Source organism: Thermobia domestica, chromosome 9, assembly GCF_964235325.1.
Source record: "Thermobia domestica chromosome 9, izTheDome1.hap1.1, whole genome shotgun sequence".
Lineage (NCBI taxonomy): Eukaryota > Metazoa > Arthropoda > Insecta > Zygentoma > Lepismatidae > Thermobia > Thermobia domestica.
Window position 1 is genome coordinate 134,401,430 of NC_137462.1, and position 16,133 is coordinate 134,417,562.

A 16,133-nucleotide genomic window follows, 5' to 3' on the forward strand; every position below is an offset into this window, starting at 1 on the left:
TAGGAATCAAGTTCGTCAACCCTTTGATTGGCAAGCACTGATAGCATTATCATTAAAATATTTAGTTTTCTTTTATGGTTGGACCATGTCTTCCTGATCATAATTTCGTAGTTTTTAAAGCATTTTTGTACTTTGGTTACAAAATACAGGGTGTTTATTTGAAAGTAACATTGCCATAAAATAGGTCTTATGTGTAGCTACTGAGCAGCATTGGCCTATTATGGTCAAATATCATAAGAATACTTTCAGTAATTAGCGCCAGTTTCGTTGAAGTATTTTCCTACAGAGCAAGAAACTACAAATAGAAAAAGAACTTTCGTGGAACGTAGGAAATAGAGCTTCTACAATACTACATTTGAGCGTCCCCTGTTGACGAAGATTATATATGTATCTAAAATAAGCGATCCACAAAGCATGTATATGAATATTGTATGAAAGTAATAAAGTCAATTAAATGATCCCTGAAGTTATAAATCGTGAGGATAACGCAATAAAATGCGATGTTGCTTGAAAGCAAGAGTGCTAAATAAAGGTTACAGAAGATGATCTATGCACTGAATTAGTAAAAATCAAGCACTTCCGGTTTTAATGTTGATCGCTATACAGTAAAAACGTTAACAGATAGCGAGAATCGGTTTTCTACCATCAGTTAAGAGTCCCAAGAATATATTCCACCTTCACCCTAATCTCTCTACTGAAACCGGAACTGGTAGAAACCTACTACCACTCCCAATTTCAATGTTGATCAAGAAAATATCACATCACACGAAACAAACTCCTTCACAAGCTGTACACATAATATTTCTACTTGTTAATATTACGTTTATATATATTTTTTATCGGCTCTAAAAAAGCATAGAAAGGACAATAGTTATGTAAAGTTTAAATTGTTCCAAAACGTATTTTTCCGAGCAGAACACAATAGTAGTTCCTTTATTGTTTACTGGACAGCGGCTGTTTAGAAGTTTCACTAAGTATACTGCTCCTACCTATACAAGACATTGGCGGTCATTATTTCAAGCATTGCATTTTACACATTTCGAGCATTCAGAGAGCAAGGAAATCCCGTTCAGTTACCAAAGTTGTGATCAAAAAGGACATAAAGTTTGTGCGGTACGCTGAAGTACATGAAAAAAATTAACTTTTTTTTACACTGTAAGAGTTACAATATATGGACGAGATTCTTTGAGCTCTGAAATAAGCTTCAGAAATAATCTTAAAAATGAGATATGTCCAAATGACCAAAAGTGGTTCAGATTCCCTTGTGCACTGAACGCTCCATTTATCACACAACGAAATGAATATTTCTGTAAGCACATGTATAGACTATAGTCAAATGTGTAAATATATATATATATATATATATATATATATATATATATATGTTACAATTTACAATCTAAGAAAAACTTGACTGAAAAAAGGAACTTGTGTTGTTGGTGAGAAATTTGTTGCAGGAAAACTACTTCACCGTAAAGGAACGTAAGAATATAAAATAAAATAAACGTATACTTTAGAAATTTTTTTTTTGGTCAGTGATGACATATAGTTTGTACAAAAATCAAACAATCAACAAATTTATGTAATGAATGATTTATGTGCGATGGTGGTCATAAAGGCGTTGAGCATAATGAGTTCGATGATGTAAACTGCAAAAGAACAAGAAAAATAAATTATACACAAGACGTAAACAATAATCTGAATGAAAACCATCTCTGTAATATATTATACTGTACTTATATTCAAGTATAACACAAGCATTCAAATTGATAAAATTGAAAACATGGTACACACACTAAGAAAAGCACTACAGTGTAACTTTTCAATACCGTAGCAATATCTTCATCAGAGAAAAAAATATATTATATCTTATGAAGATACTGCAAACCAATCTATGTTTTCATAGCATAACTTGTTCGCAAGACCAATTAGTGGTTTAACACTATCATTAAATTATCCACGTGCCATAGAAATTATTTAAAAGAAATATTATAGCAAAATAAATGTTCTGAAAAACAAGAATTACAATATTACATAAACTTACATTGTCATTCAAATAAATGTGATTAGTAAAATGTACTTCATATTTCTTTCAGTACTAAACTTTGTGTTATAGGAAGAGTTCAAGTTGATGGTTTATAGTACTTATTTTATATTTATTTTCTGTTACTTTACATGTCAATTCTTACACAAGAAAAAACTAGTCATTTGTATCTTTGTTATTTCCTAAACATATAGTTATTATTATTATTATTATTATTATTATTATTATTATTATTATTATTATTATTATTATTATTATTTAGTTTGCCATTAACTAAAGGTTATAATTTGATTTATAATAAATAAGATTGAGTAGAGCTGCAAATAAAATAAACTCTTCTTGTTTTATTAATTTAATAGTAAAACTTTTTTGTAAATAATTTCATTACTAACCTTTCGAAACATGGCAAATTAACCAATCACACCGTATCCACCATAACCAGCGGCATAACCACCATAGCCAAGACCTCCATATCCCAAGCCGTATCCGCCAATTCCGTATCCTCCAACTCCAAGACCATAGCCTCCCAGTCTCAATCCACCAACAGCGGCCACTGGAGCAGCTGCAATGGCTGGAGCAGCGTGGGCAACAGCTACTGGTGCAGCGGCAGCAACTGGTCTGGCAACAACAGCCTGTCCAACGTGCAACGAGTTGACGTTCTGGTAGGAAGTAGCAACTGGAGCAACAGCCTTAGCAACTGGAGCTGCCACAGCATAAGGAGCAGCGATGGCGGGGGCAGCGTAACCTACTCCATAACCTCCATATCCAACACCAGCGATGCCAGCCTCAGATAGGGCGGCAATGGTCAAAAGGCAAAGAGCAACCTGCAATTTTAACAGTAAAAATGTTTTAAATTTCACAGGTAAGTTGTAATTTTACACAGTAAAGAGTATTGTCTTCCATTTGAGAAGAAGTTATTACGTATTATATTTAGAGCATTTTGCTTTGAAATATGATATGTCTTTCCGTTTTGACGTAAGGAAAGCACTAGTCCAAAGTTCATAGATATGATAGTATCCTACTAAACAGAGCGTAACACTTTGATAATTAACCGACTTCAAAAAAGATTCGACTTATATGTTGATGCATAGCTTCAACTTTGGTGCACTACACCGACTTTGATTATGCTTCTTTTGCTGAAAGAGTATAAATTTAATATAGATCAATTATAATCTTCGGTCCCAGATCATAAAACATTTCATTAGATGCATCGTGAAATACCATAATTGTGTGTATGATCACATAACTTCTACATAAGGCACCTATTTTGTTGATTTGAAGTCGGTTAATATTGCAATTTAAAAAAAAGCCTTGTTTTCGTTCCTCAATAATTTCCGCGAAAAAGAAATATTTTCCATCTTAGATTTGTATAATTATTCCTACCTGTCCATTCTGAGTCCTTTTAATAATTACTAATATTTAAGGGATTAAACTATTACCTACACAATGATTTGTGAAAAGATCAGAGATCTATTTTGTGAGTTCTGGTAGAGATTTATCCATCATTTACCGGATGGACATAGAAAAGTAAGATGAATGATTGTGGCCTATACGCTTAAGGTTTGATCTCTCAAGTAATTTTGGCCAACAATCTTGCTGACTTGTTGACCTCGAGTTATATGGATTCGCCTCCACGACTTTGGTTATTATTACTTTATCACACGATATATAAATATACGTGAGACTTCTGAGCGACCGAACATCAATCCAAGGCACACTTGTCTAAACATATGCAAGTGATAATGATCAAAGTTCACTCACATGTGTATCCCACGTTCAAGTACCTCTTACCGGAAGTCCAGGTAGTATGAGTATGAGTATGTAGTCAATCTCACGTCTCATAAAGTAGTAGTCAATCTCATGTCTCATAAAGTAGTAGTCAATCTCATGTCTCTTTATGCAATCAATGTCTCATAAAGTAGTATGAGACATTAATTGTGAGATTTACATTATTTTAAATTCAATCTATGTACTTTACAAAAGTTCCATTGGAATTATTAGGATCAAAACAAAATGCATTCTTCGTACTTTTCTACTTTGTTTTGTAATTTAAACACTTTTTGCTTAGTTTCCCTATTGTTAAATATATCAATCAAGTCACTGTTGCTAAGAGATAGTTTCAGATAATTAGGAAAATTATTTTTTATCAAATTTCGTACTTTCGTTTCCATGCTATGGATTTACAAAGTTATGCACATTGGAAAATGAGTTCCTGATTTATTTATTTCACTTTGCTAGGATAACTATCTGAAATCATGCATTTCAATTTACGTTGTTGAGAAAACTTTCGTTCAGACCTGAAAGCAAATATTGCTACGAAACGTCTATTTCTTGAGTAAATTAGGGCACATTTTTCGTTTCTTCGTCTCTAATAATGGCATTTAAAATAATCATATTATTATTTTGTTACTCTGCTTATAATATTATTCAGATATATTAGGGGTTAAATAATCAATGAAATTCTCAATTATATAACGTATAGAATAGAAATTTGCAATGTTAATTATGTCTAATGAATGATGATGATGTGTTTTGACCATGAATCTCCCTGAATTTTAGTTGTTTCGAAAGTATCTATCAGAACTATTCCAACAGTATCGTTTTTCATTATAACAGAGACTAATATTGATTTACCGAATTAAATATGAATCAAAGTGAATTAAATATGAATCACAGACATTTTAAGGTGAAATTTGATGCACAAATATGATCAGTTTTTTGAATGTGTTTAACTGTTTTCTAAGTGATTGTAAATCACTCTTTGACTTCAATGACATTACTATGAATAGAATCCTGATCAGATATGCTGATTAATGCACCCTCAAATCATTAATATAACCGATGTTTCATAGTTCAAAATATACTGAGTTCAAAGAAACATACAGAATCTGAACACTGAGCCCATATGAAATATGGACTTAGAGCTTAACATAGGATCCGAACCACCTTGAATCACAGGCTTTGATTGCGATATAACTAGATATTAGTATGTCGGAAGAAGTTTTAATACAAACGGTTATAGCAAACTGTTATAGATATTGAAGCATAGAATGCAGTACTCACATAAGCCTGACAAGTAATCCATTTATATCGAGATCTCTTTAACGACTGAGAATGATAACTGTTAGATTGCAGGAAATGCATAATTTTCCAGTTTCGTTCCTAAATCATCAATGGCATTGTTTATGAAGCTTTGATCTGCTTTAGGTATAATAATTAGAATGTTCGAAAAATTAAATTATTAATTAAATTTTGTAGACATTTTTTTCCACTGAACCATTTAGCATCCTTTTCAAAACTCAGGATGTGTGAGATCACATGTACTAACAAGAGCATCTAATAAATAATGCAATCTACTCGCTCACTTGAAAGTACACTACCTACAGCTGACCTATATTTCGCAGAGCTATTTATAATGTGGAACAGACTGTCTCTTAAAAAGATATCGCAATATCGCAAAACTCAAATTACAATATTATAACTTAGAACATGCGATAAGCTTTATGCAAAGTACCCTTGATGTTTACTTCAAATGAATTTGTATTTCTGTTCCTCCAGTTTCTTTGTATAGTTTTCTGGAAAACAAATCGTAAGATTATAATCCGTATATAAAAAGAAAATAATAACTTTGTTTTGTTCAGTACCTATCGAACAATACACTGTTTCTGCCTATTGGTTCGGAACTTACGTCGGGCACACAGTAGTCCTTAAGAGGCCTTATCACTGCGAAATTAAAATACCACTAATTTTACAGTAATTATGTGATATCTTCAAGTAGATCAAAGATAATGAAAATGTGCAACAAGGTCGTCCTAGACAATATTATTTTGCATGAGATACCGTTATCACGAGTCACCTAGTAGCTTTCCGTTTGCAGCCATTTAGAAACGTGAAAATAAATGCCTAATTTCTAAATAGCTGGAAATCGAAAGCAGATAAGTGAGTCATGATAACGGTATCTCATGTAATATAATATTGTCTAGGTAGCTCTTGTTTCACTTTTCGATTATCCTTTATCTATTTGAAGATATCACGTAATTACTGTAAAATTAGCGGTATTTTAATTTCGCCGTGATGGAGCTTCTTAAAGGATATTTACCACTTCACGGCCATATATCTTGCAGAAATTCAAACGGGACAATCCTTGTCAAAAATGAAACAATGTTGTACTTGTTTGCCAGACGGTAGAAATTGAAAATAAATTGAAAAGAATTCATTGCGAGAATGACATCTTCTTTCTATCATTGTCTCTGGATAGAGAGAGTAATTAAGGGAACAACATTCTTAAGAAGATAAGCGGCTAAAGAAGTCAATGATAATGTTGAAAGAGAGTGAATGATTACGGAAAAATTGGAGAAGTGAGAATATAGGAAGAAACACGAGAATCCCAAGGAAATAAACGGTCATGACGTTATCCATCACAATTTACATGGGTTGAGATTTAACGAGGAATCTTTAACATCAGGGATGAGCACTAAACCGGAGAGCTCTATAAGAAGATAAAGGGGAAAATAAGATCATAATGGGATATTATCCATCAAGCTAAAAAAAAATGGAGCATATCAATTAAGAGATGATGTAAGATGTCACAACAATACTTTTTTTAAATAATTAAAAGGGCCTAATATGAAGTTTCATAATTGATAAAACCACTTCAATATGTTGGGTTCAAGAATAATTATAGTTGTAAAATGTTGCTCTCTTCCTTTATGTAAGGAATAAATGCACAAATTTGTAATACAAGGGCCAGAGTAAACACCCTAATGCCTACGAAATTTTAGTTACGAAGCAACATCTTTGGAACAGAAACTTTGGAGATTTTCGCATCCAGACGTATTAGGTTGACATTTTCTTGGTAAGCATGCAAATCAGCGTCTGTGACATCGACGCCGAATGATTCTCATAACTATGAAACAAATAGCAAGCCCTACAAGACTTTTTTAACTCAGAATTTTCGTATTGCCCCATGTAGATTGTCCTGTATATTTGCAATGCGCATACTTTATAGCAAATAAATTTGTGATATTGATTTCGGAGATATTAAACAAATACTCAAATTGAAAAAAAAAAATCCCGACGAGCGTAAGATCCTTTTCGTGCACACACTATATTCACCGTATTTTGCATCAGCAAACTAGAAATTGTACGGAAATTTCAGTTCGTTCGCGTTTTTGTTTTTTAAGCGTAAGAAAACTCACCAAAAACTTCATTTTGTTCGTAATAAAATCGAAAACACGACCAACACAACACAACTGCAAATTCACAAATGGTGATTTAATTCACAACAGGACGTCTCTTATATACCATTTGAAATGAGCCAAAAATGTTTCCATTTATATGTATATGTAATGTGATAATGGTAAAAATTTTTACGGAATTAAAAGAATGTCCCATAGCCAACAACTACTGATATAAATTGCAGCCACGCCTTCTCATTTAGGGCTACCACCTTTCTCTTTTTGATATTATTTAAAAGGTGTAAAAACAACCTTTCTCTTTTTAAAATGTCATCTTGGATCAACACGAAGTTGATAACATTGAATTAAAAAATAAAAATAAAAACTAAAACAACAAGAACAAGAACACAAGGAATTGTCCTGACAAAGTGCAACAAAATTTATCGGCAATAATAATAATACCAACAACAAAAATTAAACGCACACATGCATTTTAAGTCTCATGCCAATGATTTTTTTTTTAAAAAAAGCACTTGAAGGTATATGTCAAATGAATAATAAAAAATATATTTAAGAAAAAAACCAAATTGCTTTGACTTGAATATATTACTAACAATTACCCAGCATCAGTATACAACATGGAAGGTTCCAGAAACAGGAATGGGTGGTCTGATTTTTTTTTTCTTATTTTATTCTTCTAGAGGAATAAAAAAAAATAATTGACCAGTCCATTGCAATATATCTATCTACATTGACAGCTGATCACGGAAGATTGAATTTAACGTAACAATTCCAGATGCAATATATATGGCCACCAAAAAAACGCTTCGTATCATGCATTTTTTTTTTAAATATTGTGTTATACGGAACATTGAGGTTTTCATTCTGAGCAACTTAAACATGATTTGGTTATAAATGTATAAAAGAAAGACATTTCACGTAACAGAAATATTAGTAGGAACATAAATACTTTGAATATGTTTCTCACAAAATTTACATAAAATTTGCATTAAATTCACCGTTGAGGCGATTCAGTTACATAATGATATTGCTAGCAACTTATATCGTTTCAAGTAAATATGATTTATTACCGAATATTCACATCTGTTTCAAACGATACACACACACACACATATATATATATACACACGGGTTCCCACACATATATATCTAACATTTACATGTCCATAATATGTGCTTTATGTAAATGTTTGTTTCCTGAAACGTATCAGTGAATCTACTTTAAAATAGATCTCTTGATTTCGTCACCATTTTGTATGTATCCTAAGTACGGGCTTTATGGTATAGATATTATTATAGGAGTGCAGTGCTAAAATAGATTTAATAGGTACACTCAATGACAACTCTTGAGAAACACAGAAGTTTCTCACCAAACGTTTAAGAGAATTTGAGACTTTTAGTTTACAATTACTACTTACCATTCCTCTCTATTTCTTCGTATTTCAATCATACAGAAAGTCTTGACGACATACTCGTATCACGTATGTTCAGTGGTATAGTGCTAACATCTGGTGTGTGGGGTCATTGATTTGATCCAAGTTCTAGCCAAATGGGTTTTACGGTATACAAACACAGTGTGCTTGGATTTTTCGGGTTTTTTGGTTCCCTTTTGTTTTCTCCATTCTACCATTTCATTCATTATCATCTGTGTCTCATAGTCGCGTAGCATAAACTTGGAATATTAAAATAAAAGAACGTACTTTAAATAAAATATTGTTTCAAGATAATACATAATTTCGTAGAAGTTTTATAATAACTTCTACAGTTAGGCTATAGTTTCCGAAATTAACATAAACATAATTTAACATTAATTTGGTTGTGGTGATTTTTATTGTAAGTAGCTATAGGTAACGTGTGAAAACAGTACCATATTTGTTTCCTGAATAACATTTACATTTTTAATAAGTAACAGTTCAGTATTCTTGAAAGCTAGTTTGATATCTGCATCCACTACTTCCTCTAATTTCTTTCCAGAACACATAATTTATCCGCTTGACATAATCATTTCTTAGAGGCAGGTAGTTCACGGATAGAACATTTACATCTGGTACGAGAGTTCTTGGTTTGATTCCAATCCATGTGAGTTTGAGATGGACAATTTCATGTCCAATGAGTTTTCTTGATGTTCTCCTATTTCCTCTCCCACAAACATATCCTCTTTTTTATTATTAAAGTTTTTTATTATAATTATTTTCACTTCATAGTTATTCCCTGAATATTATCCAAACGAGGCTCTCATTATTACAATTCATGATAGTTCTTATTCTTTCATATACTTATATCCTCCAAGTAGAAATTTCTGACACATTCGATGTACAGAAGCCAGACTAATTATCAAAATAAGTATTTCAAATGCAATGAGTCCTTAAAATTCACTTTAAAAGTATGTAACTTAACAGAATTGTCCTAAGCAAGATAACTTTATACGTAATTTCATATACAGGGATAGGGTGAAGACAATATCTCTCCTTTAGAGTTAAATCGATTTCAAGAAAACTGTATGTCGATATTTAAGTATTTACTTTAGAAAAACTATTTGTTCACTGGTGCAAATCCATGTCCCCTCTAATCTTGGAACTGGGAGGACTGTTCCTCCCAATAATCCTATTTGAAATGTGTTTTTTAGAGAGAAATGTGATTGTTTGTGTCCAGTTGCAAAAAAGGAAAGTGAGATGAAATTGATATCCCCCCAAATAAGCCTCAAATCTGCCCACCTCCCAGTGTTGAAGACAACTGTGCTCCCCTGATCCTCCACAGCATTGTTTTTAACTTCATAAATATTTTGAACATTGATAAAAAAGAAATTGAACGGTCTTACCTGCCCCCGCCCCCAATGTTGAAGACAGATTTGCTCCGCTGTCTATGACGATCAACGTTGAAACCTGAAGTTGTTAATTTCTATCACTTCTGGTGTGAATAAAGGGTTAACGGAGAAAAGAGAGCCTCTTCTTGAAACACTGAGCGAAATGCGAAAATAGGTTCTTGTTGTTTCTTGCACAGTTTTCGCTCTATGACAATCAACACTGAAACAGGAAATGGTTAATTTATACTACTTCCGGTTTCAATAGAAGGATAGCGAAGTCAATGGATTTGGGACGTTGAATCGATTATTTAAAAAAAAAAATGCCTTCATTATCTATTCCCGTTTTCCCTCTGTGGAGATCAACCGGAGTAAAAGTAAATCTCTACCACTTCCAGTTTTAGTAGAGAGATATGGGTAAAGGTGACAGGTTTTCTTTAAACTCTAAATAGATTCTCAAATAAAAATCCATTGGTAGCTATCTGTTACTGTATTTGTTGTAGGGCGATCAATGTTGAAACCGAGAATGGTTAATTTGTATGGTTTCAACAGAAGATTAAGGGTTAACATGGAATTTATCCTTGAGACGTTGAATCGATTACACGGAACCATTTTCCGACATATATATCTTACTGTTTCTGCTGTTCCTACTGTTTCTGTTTCTACCTATCGACAGATGGCCAGACAGATAGACGGCCATAGCCGCCCTATAAGACTTCCGATACTTATACATAGGACCAAGTCTAAAAACGGTAATAGCTAATTAGAAGATTTCTTTCTTTATTTATTTAATTCCTTTTCGTTTTTTTAAATCTTTTTTTCAATGGATTGAGCGTAACAATAATAGGTGTAACCCCTCTACTAAAAGAGTGTTAGGATTAGGATTTAAATTTCTGAGCTTTCGGCAGCAATGCCTATGTTAGCCTGTCATGTATGAGGGATGACGTCTGTCGGTCGTCATAATATCCGGGGAATTGGGGAAGAAGATATAAATTAGGAAGTAAGAGACCTAGGACCATTACGATAGGTACCATCCCTTCATTTGCCCAGTGAGAATATTGAAAACCTCACTGGCCAGAAAAAGCTGTTGCACTTTTAAGACGGAGTATTCCCACCGGGATAGAAATCTTCTACCACTTTTGTGCAATATTGATTCCATAGAGCGAAAACGGTAACATCAAAGGATTTTTTTAATAAGGGTTTATGTTCAAAATAATACAACTTCTGTATATTCCAACTCAGATCTTGTTTTTCTATTGAAGCCAGTTTTTCTCGGTTTTAATATGGGAGAGCAAAAACTGTAAAACGATAGTGATTAACTGTCTTTTGTGTGGATTCAGTGTCCCAAGAATAGCGTGGTTCTATCTTCAACCTTAGTCCTCTACTGCTAACAGACATAATAGATGTACTACTTTTATTGCAATAATAAATTCTCATAGTTTTAAATATACCGTAGTTCCACACAGTGAAACAAAACTTACTTGTTAGTATCTCTACACGCTAAACGAGGTGAATGATAAACAATAATTGAAAGTTGCTGAAATGAAGCAAGTGCCAGAAAACGTTAAAAAAAAAAAAAAAAAGTACTCCTAGTAAAACCAAGGACACAATATTAAAAAATAAACTAATAAATTCCTGGCGCAACAGCCGTTATGGACCAGGGCTTGTCAGCTGGTTTGTGCACTCATTCCTTTGCGGTAATGTGTGGTCAGTACTACTTTTTCTTTCTTTATCTTAATTGTCTCCCCACTTGTCCTCACGACTCTGGGTGGATGCCACAACGCCAATACCAGTAGGTGAGACAAAAAGTTACCCATCTTTTCTGGGACCAAATCCGACCCAGCTTGATTTGGCTAACCCCACGAGAAGCAATGTTCTAGGACGGACACGATATTATTCAATACAAGCACATGATCAGGATCAACTAGATACCTTCGCAAAATGGATAAGTGTTTGGCAACCACACTGTCATAATTAATCCAATTCATTGAAGCAATACAAGGTCTGTCCTTAGATACACGATGACATATTCTTCAGATTTCTCTTCGGCAATGAAAAGAGCCTAATATTAGAGTGTAATAAGTTTAAGATGGTTTATATGGCAGTACTGATTAAAAACATAGTGATTAAACTCACGTTTTCCCTTTCTGAATTTCTTCAAACATAATTCTACTGAGAATATAGTGTATTTTTAGATTATTAACATGCAGAAGTTTTATTTATTACTATCATGAAAACTATGAAATAACAAATATTATTTTTTTAAAATGCAAAGAACGCTGGGCTTCAAAGCAACCACTGATAAGATGTTGAAATTTCTGTAATTTTCCTCAGCAAAATACATAATGTGTTTTTAAATGCTTTTCCTAAATAGAAAAGAAGAAAATGAAATTCTATCTATTGCATCGATGCATAAGTTCGTGCGGTTCTTATATTTTATATTTTATTTTTTACTGTTGTTCTGTTAATTTAAATACAAATACAACATAGGCATAACATCAACATATTCTACGAGTATAACAGTACATTGCATACATTTTACTGTCACTCACATTAACTCACAATTACTCAATGATGTATTCACCTCCACTATCTATGACCTTCTGCCAATGTTCAGGTAGCAGTTGAATACCTCGCCTGTAGAAGTGTTTTGGTTTTGACCGGAAGAAATTTGTTTGTCATTGGTCAAGAGAAGCTTCATCAGGAAAAACTTGCTTCTGAATTTATATAGGAAGTAAAATATTTAATGAATCTTTTCTGTTATTGTTCATTTCCTGATTTTACGATAATGTTCATTCTTTTTGCACTATATGCCTGCCTCGTACACTTCTTTAAATGTCACATACTTATCAATCAACATACGTACCTTACGACATACTTTGTTGATCATCATGTTTCCTGTTGCATCAACGTGGGTCAGATCAGCATTCCATATCATTAAAACGGAAGTGTGTCTTGTTCACCATCACCCCTTTCCATAACATATATTTGACTTTTGCCCAAGTTTGTCATTTCGATATGTCGGGAATTATTGACGTATGGTCACATACAATTAAGTTCTACATGGTATGGGATAACTACGTAAATAAATCATTACCAACCAGGAAACTTCCACCCTTGAATTATTTTCCATGTGGTACAAATAAGAAGATTGATTTCCACGATATATTTTTGCATTCCAAACACTTTGTAATGTGATTAATGACCAATGATATGGTTTTATTGACGTGCCAACTTGCTTTGTTGCGGAAATAACAGTACAGGAGCATATAGCCTACATAATTCGTTTATGAACTACCCGTACGTAAAAGGACACGATGGTGTTAAAACAAATCAATATTAACATTGACCAGTGGTACCAGCATGACTTCTGAATGTGGTTAGAGAGCTAGCGAGCGGAAAAATGGAAATCTGAGAGAGCACTGGATCCTCGGTTAAACTCGAATAGTAAAATGTGACGGAAATTATCACTTTTCTCAATTTGACATTCCACATTAGTGTGTCTGAAATATATACAATAATACGTTCACAATCAAGAAAACCTGTGTTTTACAACACACAAACTCGAAACTACGGTAAAACAACGGAATAACGATAAACAGTTACCTCACGCCGCATTGTTGCCAACCAAAAAGAAAACCGCACGAATTTATGCATCGACCCAATAGATTAGTATAAGATGTTGAAAGCAAGCCAATAGCTGAGAGTTTCAAAAGGAGTGATTATCATGGACTAATGGTGATTTCAGAAATTTCCCCGCGCACTTCACAGCGAGTGAAAGTAGTACTGCAAAAGTACTGATAATAATCCATATTGAGTGCAATTGGAGATATTCTCTGCAGGGTATTTTTCGTAGCTCTAGAAGGAAATTCCACCCGAGCCGTCTCCTGAAATCATAACAACCCGTGGAAGTGTCTGTCAGTACTGACTTAAAACAATTTCTTGCAACGCTGAAGGAAGGATAAATTTAGTCATTTCTTATTTTTCAGAAATTCAAGTATTTTGTCGGAAGCTGCATGTAATATACCAGATAGTTTGAAAAAGATCAGCCTTATGAGCGCGATATGGAATGGACTTAATTTTCCCAATCGCAGCGTATATGAATCGCAACTAGACAGGTCTAACCAGTGTGAACACTGCTAGCACTTTCACACTAGATCTAGTACCTTTTATAATATTTTAGTGTTCTAGTAATTTCACCAACAAATCTAGTACTTTTTCATCTTTTTCTTTTCTCATAAATACATTTGGGAGAGAAAAAGGAATCTCATAAAAATATGGCAATGTACGAAAATTTCACTGTTCCTGGTAACTTTTTTCTGCCTGTTTTTCTTTCAACAGTGGTACCTACAAGAGCGGAAGTAGAACATAGGTGCCGTCCGGTCACCTTCTCCAACCAATAAATGACCACAGTAAAGAATATTACATATTTGGTGATCCATTTAAACAGTAGGCTATTAAGGAATTAAAACTCGATTTTCTCAATAAGCCCCTTTAATGATATTCCTTGTTTTCTTCCGATATTCTCTATATTTGTCATTCTCGTGTTACTTTAGTGGTTTTACAGTGAGTTGTAATACGACAATTAAGTAGGATTCCGCCAGGAATTTTAGTTTGGGGGTGTAAAGTCCACATTGAGCGAGTGTAAGTGGTTTGCACGGTTTGTGTCCAATTTTGACTGTAAAAAAAAAAAAAAAAAATTCAGTTCGAGGTTCTTTCAAAAATGTGAGCTGCCGAAAACCTTCTAATAAGATATTCATATAGTAAAATGTCATAAATAGGGTGAAACAGGAGCAGATAAAATTTTAGTATTTTTCCCCAGATCTAGTACTCTTTTCTACATAGGTTAGTACGAAATATTTTATTGGATGGTCATACTAGGTCTAACGTTATTCAACAACTGACATTTGTAGTAGCTGACGTGTTGGAATGCTTATAAAATCATAGGTAAGGCAAAAGATCTTCGAAGAAAATGGTGGTTATATGATGTCGTATTTTCAAATCACAATTAATGTGTTGATGGACCTCCAAATCTCCAATGTTTCAAGACATCCTGATATTACGCTTATCTGGATGCTGCGAAATTTCCTTCTTATTTCTCATGACTATTTCAAGATGTTTTGACTTCTGCAAGAAGATATGTTTTAACTTGATAGTATTTTATGAATTTTTAAAATCAATTTTCAGTTTTCAGAAGTTGTTGAAATCACACTAAATGGTGCAGATTGTCCAATGCATTTCAAATTATTTTGTTTGCACATAGTTTATTTTTTTAAAATGTATTTCTTAATTATAACATCTATGTACTAAGAAGCTATAAGTGTAAGTTGAATTCAAGTTAGTCTCCTCGAAAATTATCTCCGCCTCTGTCTTAGTTTTTCCTATGGACTTTTCAAAGTGTAATAAAACTTTTAGTTTAATATCCCAGAAAACTAATACAAATGAGTACCCATAAAAAAATAAAAATATACTATAAATTACTCCTTGACTCCACCATCCCCCCCAAAAAAAATAGCAGCGCTGCTGATGGATAAGTTTTTTGTCTCTCTCTTGGCTGTGTTTAAAACTCTGTTTACAACTTTAAATTGATTGCTTTTCGTTATAAGTCTTACGAGTAGGAAGTCAAGATGACTTTCCTAAAACTTTTTTTTTTTTTTTTTGCCGAGCACCGTAATAATTTCAGTTGCTTCTATGCGTTTCAGAAATAGAGCTTAATTATGAAGACAATTATTTCATTTCAATACATATAGTTCAAAAGTATGTTGAGAAAGTATGGGACTTTTACAATTCCTTACCTTTTTTAATAGTTCTTTTTATACTATTAATTTTGAGAGAAGCACACAACGAACAGTTTTTTAAATAAATTTTGATTTCTCAATAAAACAGTTGACCATTCAAGCTTTTCATTATGTCAGTAGTTTCCAATTTAATTGACGACACGACTCGTAATAATATATACCAATATACTAATATTGTATATAATTCTAAGTATCTGATCATAGGCCAATGTAAACGCGGAAAGCAGTACATTCTTCTAAATACAAGCAATATGTCGAGCAGTATTAGAGACACCCTATACTGTTTACATTAC

General features: G+C 33.1%; 1 protein-coding gene across 2 annotated transcripts in view; it reads right to left on the reverse strand.

Annotated features, from left to right (window-relative positions):
- Window positions 1-1,493: 1,493 nt before the first annotated feature.
- LOC145694136 (uncharacterized) overlaps window positions 1,494-16,133 on the reverse strand; it is a 56,252-nt gene continuing 41,612 nt past the window's right edge. The window contains exons 1-3 of one of the 2 annotated variants that reach the window (XM_081770252.1): window positions 7,243-7,346; window positions 2,437-2,868; window positions 1,494-1,649 (exon numbers count right to left, since the gene is read on the reverse strand). In XM_081770252.1, the coding sequence (XP_081626378.1) occupies window positions 2,455-2,868; window positions 7,243-7,254 (426 nt within the window). In that variant the 5' untranslated portion in view covers window positions 7,255-7,346 and the 3' untranslated portion in view covers window positions 1,494-1,649; window positions 2,437-2,454. Of the gene's footprint in view, window positions 1,650-2,436; window positions 2,869-7,242; window positions 7,347-16,133 lie in introns of those variants that run through there. The other variant, XM_081770253.1, reaches the window with a different exon arrangement.